The sequence below is a fragment of the Colobus angolensis genome, unplaced genomic scaffold (genome assembly GCF_000951035.1).
Source record: "Colobus angolensis palliatus isolate OR3802 unplaced genomic scaffold, Cang.pa_1.0 Scaffold124, whole genome shotgun sequence".
In the NCBI taxonomy this organism is placed as follows: Eukaryota; Metazoa; Chordata; class Mammalia; order Primates; family Cercopithecidae; genus Colobus; species Colobus angolensis.
Window position 1 is genome coordinate 6,661,436 of NW_012113586.1, and position 9,196 is coordinate 6,670,631.

Sequence of the window (9,196 nt, forward strand, 5' to 3'; positions counted from 1 at the left end):
CTGAGGCAGGAGAATCACTTGAACCCGGGAGGCGGAGGTTGCAGTGAGCTGAGATCACGCCACTGCACTCCAGCCTGGGCGACAGAGTAAGACTCTGTCTCAAAAAAAAGAACCACACTCTTAACCGTTATGCTTTATTCTTCCTACTATACACAGCTTGGGCAGTGTGCCTAAACTACTTTCAAGCAGAACTGGACCTGTTACTTTCAGTTACTTGCCCTGAGGCTGTCCTAGGTAGTTGATAGCTGAGTTGACTTTTTTTTCATTAAACAGATTTTTTTTTGACTGGGTGCCATGGCTCATGCTTGTAATCCCAGCACTTTGGGAGACCGAGAGGGGCAGACTGCTTGAGGCCAGGAGTTTGAGACCAGCCTGGCCAACATAGTGAAACCCCATCTCTACTAATAATACAAAAATTAGCTGGGCATAGTGGCGCACACCTGTAATTCCCAGCTACTCGGGAGGCTGAGGTAGAAGAATCACTTGAACCTGGGAGGCAGAGGGAGGTTGCAGTGAACTGAGATCTCACCACTGCACTCCAATCTGGGCAACAGAACGAGACCCTCTCTCAAAATAAATAAATACATACATACATAAATACATACATACACACATACATACAAACACAAATACAAAAATTAGCCAGGCATGGTGGCACACAACTGTAATCCCAGCTACGCGGAAGGCTGAGACAGAAGAATTGCTTGAACCCGGGAGGCGGAGGTTGCAGTGAGCCAAGATGGTGCCATTGCACTCCAACCTGGGTGACAGAGCAAGACTCTGTCTCAAAAAAAAAAAAAAATTATTTGACTTGAACTTGTTTTAATAAAAAAAAATATTTTGAAACAGCCCTAAACTCAGGGAAAAGTTGCAAGGATAGTACAAATAATTTCTCTCTTTAATCATTTGACAGTAGGGAGTTGACATGATATTTCATCAACCCCTAATATTTTTATACTTCCTTCAAACAATTAGACATTCTCTAATTGACATTCTCTAATGTAACCACATTCTAACCATCAAAACTAGGAAATTAACATTGATTCGTTTTCATCTAATCCTTAGATCTCTTTCAAGTTTTGCCATTTGTCCCGATAATGTAATGTATAGTAAAAAGTTGTAGGCCAGAATCACATACTGCATTTAGTTGTCATTTCTCTTTAGTTTCCTCCAATCTGGAATTTTTCCTCAGTCTTTCCTTGATTTTCATAACCTTGACACTTGAAGACTATGGTCTATCTTGTTGAATGTCCCTTAATTGGGTTTGTTTGATGTTTCTTCTTGAATAAATTAAAGATATGTACCTTTGGTAGGAATATCACAGCAGTATTGCTGTGTTCTCAGTGCATTGCATCAATTGGCACAAGATTTCATTTTATCCCAGTATTGATGTTGTTAACTTTCATCACTTAAGATGGTGTCTGTAAGGCTTCTCCTCTATAAAGTTACTCTTTTCCCCTTTGTAATTAAGTGTTTTATGGCGAGGTACTTTGAAACTATGTAAATATTCCACATCTCATCAAAATTTCAATGCATTCATTTCTTATCAGCATTGGACCCATGAATTCCTACTTTATTCAGTGGGTTATAATCTGTTAACGTCATTATTAATTTAGATGCTCAAATCATCCTAGTTTTAGCTAGTGGGAGTCCTTTCACTCTAGACTGCACCTCTTTGATGTGTCTCTATTTTTATTTGAGTACTTCCTTAATTTCTGACAGAAGATCTTACACTTCCCTAGCCCCAAACTGAAATCAACCATTCTCCGGAGAGCGCTGGTTTCTTTTATTTTTTGAGACGAGTCTCACTCTCTTGCCCGTCTGGAGTGCAGTGGCACGATCTCAGCTCACTGCAACCTCCGCCTCTTGGATTCAAGCAATTCTCCTGCCTCAGCCTCCCGAGTAGCTGGGACTACAGACGCACATTGCCAAGCCTGGCTAATTTTTTTTTTTTTTTGTATTTTAGTAGAGACGGGGTTTCACCATGTTGCCCAGGCTGGTCGCGAACTCCTGACCTCAGACAATTCGCCCGCCTCGGCCTCCCAAAGTGCTAGGATTACAGGTGTGAGCCACCGCGCCCACCTTTTTTTTTTTTAGACGGAGTCTCGCACTTTCGCCCGGGCTGGAGTGCAGTGGCGCCATCTCGGCTCACTTCAACCTCCACCTTCCGGGTTCACGTGATTCTCCTCCCTCAGCCTCCAGAGTAGCTGGGATTACATGCGCCCGCCATCACGCCCGGCTACTTTTTTGTATTTTTAGTAGAGACGGGGTTTCACTATGTTGGCCAGACTGGTCTTGAACTCCTGACCTCATGATTCACCTGCCTTGGCTTCCCAAAGTGCTGGGATTACAGACGTGAGCCACCGCACCTGGCCTTTGGTTTGTTTTAATGGAGAATGATATTTAGAAATCAAGATTTAGGTGCCCTCCCACATGGATGTCCTTTTCAGCTTGTTTGGGCTCTGATATTCAGCTCTGACCACCCTTGACCCCCCTAAATCCCCACAGATCTTGCTTGGACCCACCTAATGGCTTTTGGATCCCATATTTGAAAAGGAAAGAGGAAAAGAAAGAGCTACTCAATTATTTTAATTAATTATTATTTTATTATTAATTCTAATTAATTACTATTTTTGAGACAGTCTTTCTCTGTCACCTAGGCTGTAGTGTAGTGGCTCAATGATAGCTCACTGCAGCCTCAATCTCATAGGCTTAAGTGATCCTCCCACCTCAGCCTCCTAAGTAGTTGGGACCACAGGCATGTGCCACCATGCCTAGCTACTTTTTAAAATTTTTCATAGAGACAGGGTCTCAATGTGTTGCCCAGGCTAGTCTTGAACTCCTGACCTCATGTGATCCTCCCACTTTCGCCTCCCAAAGTGTTGGGATTACAGATGTGAACCACTGCACTCGGCCTTTTTTTTATTTGAGACAAGAGTCTCGCTCTGTCACCCAGGCTGGAGTGCAGCGGCATGATCTCAGCTCACTTCAACCTTCACCTCCCAGGTTCAAGTGATTCTCCTGCCTCAGCCTCCTGAGTAGCTGGTATTACAGGCGTGCGCCACCATGCCTGGCTAATTTTTGTATTTTTAATAGAGACAGGGTTTCACCATGTTGGCCAGGCTGGTCTTGAACTCTTGACCTCAGGTGATTTGCCTGCCTCGGCCTCCCAAAGTGTTGGGATTACAGGTGTGAGCCACCACTCCCAGTCTTTACTTGAGAGTTTCCCAGACATTTCCTAGTCATTCAAGCAATACCTTTACAATTTAACCAGCAGGACTATCACATACTTAATATTTTTCTTTCAAATCATTTTTCGTTTATTTTGTTTAACCTAAGCAATAATACCTGAAATCATGGGTTTGATGGACTACTTATGTATTTTCAAATGCCCATTAAGATAACAAAATATTAAAACGAGAAAAGATTATCCATCTACCCTCTGAGATTTCGTTAGTTACCACCAATTGCACATTTGGCACTCTAAGAAACAATCGCTCTACTGGATTCCTGCACCTGCAGCCTCCTGCACTTTTTGAGTGATACTCTGTTGATATTTCGTTTGTCTTTCCTCAGGCAGGAGCTATACTCCAGAACACAGTGGAATCTCTCAGCAAGACCTGGTGTGCTCAGGATTCCAACTTAGCTTATGAGAGAGCCTTTCTGGCAGTGTCAGTGAAACTTCTTGAGTATATGGCTCACATCGCTCCTGAAGTAGTGGGACAGGTGGCTATCCCCATGACGGGTATGATCAATGGGAACCGAGCCATCCGGGAGTTCATCCAGGGCCAGGGAGGTTGGGTAAGTGTGCTGGGGCTCCTGGTTTTGCTAGGTATTTGCACTGTTTTTGTACTAATACCTGGGATTCCAATTCATGACCCTTTTGGTAAATTGGAAACCAACAGGAAAACAGGCTTCCCTATTTTGCTGAAAATGCCTAGATTTTCTTGCCATGGAAAAGTGGAGCAGACAGAAGATAAGCCTGTGGGTGTTGGACTCCAGAGTCATGCTACCTAAAATATTGACTGCTGACTACTGTAAAGCTAATCTTCATTTCCTACACATAATCATCTATAAAGTATATTCATGGTAGAGTTCTAATTTCAGCCTGGCTTCACTCTGTTCCCTTGTAAATATCTGGGTCTTTTTTTCCTAACATCTTTATGTGTGTGTTAGGGGAGTCAGAATCACCTGAATAGTATATAAGAAAAAACAGTCTTTGCTGTAGAAGGTATTCTAACCATAGAAGGTATTCTAAGCCCACGTTTTAGCAATCATTAGAACTTATGCTGTCATAGAGCACTCCTTTCCATTTACAAGGTCAGTGGAAGCCTTAATAAGAGCTACATTTCCTGGAGCTATCTGCAGATCATTTCCTGGTTTCTTAGGAAGTTCCTGAAAGCAATTCCTTTGACTGTAGGATTTTCACTGTCTTTCCTAGGAAAATCTGGAGAGCTGAAGATGTGGAGCTATTCACGAGACTGAACATCACTTCCTTGTTGACTGATTGGGTGATTAACTCCTGGCAATTCAAACAAACAAATAAAAAAACACTCTTTTCATTTTATCAGAACTGAACTTAGCTGAATAAGTTATTTTTTACTGATTGTTAAAGTTGGGAGCAGCTGCCAGAGGCCTACAGAGTTGGTTTTTGTTTTGTTTTGTTTTTTTGTCAACTTAACGCAAACCACAGAGATTTTCTACTTTCTGTTTTCACATGAGTTTTAATGAGGTTCTGTTGAAGCAAAGACCTTTAGACACAAAGTAATGACTTGTTAGTAGTGGAATTATAAACAACAGGGCAGGCCTTTGCTGGAGGTATTTTGAGAGAAAGGGAGAATAATGGAAACTATTCCTTCAGATTTAGCCCTGAACTTTTTGGTAAGAATCTTGTATACTAATTTTGCAATTTAAAGGATTTCAGGAAGGTTTTTGGTTGAAAAATCTTGTTTGTTTGTTTTTTTTTAGACAGAGTCTTGCTCTGTCACCCAGACTGGAGTGCAGTGGCTTGATCTTAGCTCACCGCAAGCTCTGCCTCCCTGGTTGACGCCATTCTTCTGCTTCAGCCTCCCAAGTAGCTGGGACTACAGGCGCCCGCCACCACGCCTGGCTAATGTTTTGTATTTTTAGTAGAAACAGGGCTTCACCATGTTAGCCAGGATGGTCTGGATCTCCTGACCTCGTGATTCGCCCGCCTTGGCCTCCCAAGGTGCTGGGATTACAGGCGTGAGCCACCGTGCCAGGCCTAAAATCTTGTTATTTTAAGTTGAGCATTTTCATTAAAAAATCATCCCTAAACTTCATGTTAATTTCACCTGAGGAGGACTATTTTATGCATTTTAGAGGTTGTAAGCAAAAAAAACACAAAAAACAAAAACAACCCAAAAAACAAACAAACAAAAATAGTTGTTTCTACTCGGAAGGTCAAAGAAAATAAAAGTTACTGCATTGTTACTGCCACAGGATGCAGGAAGTGCTGGCCCACATCTAGGACAGCAAGGCCACCTCAGCTTAGATGAAGCTAGCTGCATAGCACAGAGCTTTAAAAGTGTGGTTCACACACCACTTGTGGACCTTATTAAATTGCTGATTCGCATTCCTAGAGATTCTGATTCTGTAGGGGTAGGCTGGAGCCTAGGAACCTACCTTTTAAACTAGTTCCATAGGTGATTCTGATGTACATATAGAGTATGACAGCCATCACTTTAGAGAATGGATTGACAAATTACAACCCACACGTCAAATCTGGCTTGCTGTCTTATTTTGTAAATAAAGTTTTATTGGAATAGAGCAACATTCACTTGTTTACATATTGTCCATGGCCGCTTTTGCGCTACAATGGCAGAGTTGAATGATTATGGAAGACCATATGACTGGTTAAGCCCAAAATATTTACTAGCTGGCTCTTTACAGAAAATGTTGGCTGATCCCTTCTCTAAATCAACATTTCTCCTTGGTAATTGAAACTCTATTACAGTCCTGACAATTCCAGCAAACACAGCTGTGGATACAGGGTTTAAACTCAAAGATATTTAACTCTTTTTTGGGAACTTAGTCTCCATATGTTTGTTAGTTCTTGCATAATCCACAGTTTCTCTAGGTCTTCAGCCAATCTACAGCTACAGAGAGCTCTGTAGCTCCTGAGTAGTCCATTTCTCTGGCCCTACAAGTGAGAGTGACTGGAAGCAAAACTTATGATTTGTATGATCTTATATCTCAAAATAGTCCTTAATGATCTAATAGATTAGTAGGCAGTTATCAGGTAGAGACTTCAAAAACCAGACTACTTTCCTGAATGTCAAGAAGAAAGGCATTGCTACAGTGATTTATGAAAAGCAGTATTAATGACTTTGGCTAAAGTTTAACAAAGCTAACCACTTCCCCTCTATCAGCCAGCCATCTATCTATCTCCTGTAAATGCAAAGAAGTAAATATGTAGTGCTGTTAATATATTTTTGCTTTTTAAAGTTATGCTTTGGCCTGGCGCGGTGGCTCATGCCTGTAATCCCAGCACTTTGTGAGGTCAAGGCGGGTGGATCACCTGAGGTTAGGAGTTTGAGACCAGCCTGGCCAACATGGTGAAACCCTGTCTCTACTAAAAACACAAAAAATTAGCCAGGCTGGGTGGCGTGTGCCTGTAATCCCAGCTACTCAGGAGGCTGAGGCAGGAGAATCACTTGAACCTGGGAGGCGGAGGTTGCAGTGAGCTGAGATGGTGCCACTGTACTCCAGCCTGGGCGACAAAAGCAAAATTGTCTCAAAAAAAAAAAAAAAGAAAGAAAATAAATAAAGTTATGCTTTTTCCTCTATTCCTAGTTAAATCACAACAGGTTACTAATCCGTAAATGATGTGTCCTGTTTCTCTTTAGTAGAAATTGTATTTTTGGCTAACGATTAAGAAACTTGTACTCCTTTGTCCCTTATGTTACTATAAACTCAAGATGATGAGTTTTGTGGTATTTGACTTCATAGACAAAATCAAAATACTTTGACTGTTGCTATTCTGTTTTATGAAATAAACTTCTGTCTATGCATTTGAACTAAGTTTCAGCAAATTCAATCTAAATTGAATAATTCCAGCTCCCGGTTTTATCCTGTGTTGCTCATAAAACAGTTCCAAGTATACTGCATTATCTTGAGATTTGAAGATATGGTGCCCACGGGGATTATACTAGGCAAATGCATTAAGCAGGTCTGGCCTAGGTGTTGTGTATTTTAGGAGACTCTATCTTAGGAGAGTTTAAGTGATTGGGCTGCAGGAAGAAGACATTGTAACCCAGGTTAATTCCTGGATTACAGATTGCTTGATTTGAATCTGAAATGGATTCAGATTGCTTGATTGTAACACTTTAGTTTCACCATAGGCTAATTATGTGACATTGGGCAAGAGACATCATTCTTCTGTACCTTGGTTTCTACATTTGTAAAATAGAGATGATTTGGTAACTTATTAATAAGATTTTTGTGAGAGATAAATAAAACAATACGCTTTGTAAAGAGCCAGTGCCTGGAATATTTTAAACACTGTGCCATTAGCAATTTGGAATTCTATGTTATGGAGTTCATAAGGTTCTAGCTTGACTTTTTTCTCTCTCCATTAACCCTGGCTCTCACAGATGCAAACCACTCTTAATGGCTTTACCTTTCACATCACTGTGAGTGATTCCTAAATATGATTTATTTCCCTTCTCAATTCCATACCCACAGACGCTTATTATTTATGTGTACCTTTCTTATCCCCATACTCTCTGTTTGCCATACAACTAGCTTAAAACCTCAGTCATTTTTACCTTGTCTCTCTCTCTCCAGTCCAACTCACCCAACAGTTTTTCTCATTTGTTACTTCCTTTTTGTCCTGGTTCTTCTACCAGATTTATTAGCAACTGCCTGGACTATTAATAAAGCCTCCTACTTAGGCTTTCAGTAAATTGTTCTGTTCCTGCTCCATTCCAGTCTATCCTATATACTGCCATCAGATTGATTAAAGCTGTGGTTTCTTCGTCTATTGTTTTGATTCATTTTTGTATATGGTATCATTCATTTTTAAATTTAACATACCAATGAAGATATAGGACTTAAACATTTTATCAGAAGGGGGCATTTATTTGTTAAATCAAGAAATAACTTTCCAAAAGCATTGCTTTGAATGCCATTCTCTTGAAGTCCTTCAGTAGAACTTTTGAGGGTGATATGTTCATTATCTTGATTGTGGTGATTTTATGGGTGATTTCATACCAACTTATCAAACTGTATACTCTGATTGAAATGTGTAGTTTATTGTACATTAGCACTACCTCAATAAGGTTGTTTAAAAAAAAAAATCTTCAGTGGCTCCCTACTGTTCATCAAATAAAGCCTGACTTTCAGTCTGATATTCAAATTCCCCCAGGATCTGGCCCTAACTGCCCTATATAGCCTTAATCAGTCATGATTCTCCTCTACAATCCCAATGCTCTAGTAAAACCGAGCCAGTCACTAAACCCATCCTCCTACTGTTCTCTATGTTTCATATTGCTTTTTCTGAGGCTCTACCTGTAGACATCTTCAAGACCCAACCCAATTGTCACTTTCTCCATGAAGGCTATCCGTATAACTAGAACAAGAAGTGGCCTTTTCCTCCTTGAACTTTTGTTTGCACCACTTTTATGTTTCTTATCCAAAAAATGGCCTTAAATTGTAATTATCTGTATAGTCATCTTCCCCACTAGGATAAAGGATTGCTGAGCGATACAATTTGTTGTATACTTCTGTAACACCCCTCCTCTTCATTCTCTGTCATGTACATCGATATTAAAAATATTCATTAAATGAATGAATAAATGATTGACTCAGATGAGACTTCAAGTTTGATTATATTTGAACAGGATGCTAAGCTTTAAGAGTCCTGATGCTCTTGGCCAGGCGTGGTGGCTCATGCCTGTAATCGCAGCACTTTTGGAGGCCGAGGCAGGTGGATCACAAGGTCAGGAGATCGAGACCATCCTGGCTAACACTGTGAAACCCCGTCTCTACTAAAAAATACAAAAAATTAGCCAAGCATGGTGGCGGACACCTGTAGTCCCAGCTACTCATGAGGCTGAGGCAGGAGAATCGCTTGAACCTGGGAGGCGGAGCTTGCAGTGAGCTGAGATGGTGCCACTGCACTCCAGCCTGGGCGACACAGCAAGATGCTGTCTCTAAAAAAATAAAAAAAAAA

The 9,196-nt window shown here is 40.9% G+C and overlaps 1 protein-coding gene and 1 long non-coding RNA gene across 2 annotated transcripts in view; one reads left to right on the forward strand and one right to left on the reverse strand.

The window, feature by feature from the left end:
- BCL2L15 (BCL2-like 15) overlaps nucleotides 1-4,578 on the forward strand; it is a 7,584-nt gene extending 3,006 nt beyond the window's left edge. The window contains exons 3-4 of the mRNA XM_011933135.1: nucleotides 3,577-3,801; nucleotides 4,442-4,578. Of these exons, the coding sequence (XP_011788525.1) occupies nucleotides 3,577-3,801; nucleotides 4,442-4,459 (243 nt within the window). The 3' untranslated portion in view covers nucleotides 4,460-4,578. The remainder of the gene's footprint in view (nucleotides 1-3,576; nucleotides 3,802-4,441) is intronic.
- The window catches only part of LOC105505325, a 97,858-nt gene that overhangs the window by 17,863 nt on the left and 70,799 nt on the right, over nucleotides 1-9,196 (reverse strand). The window lies entirely within an intron of this gene.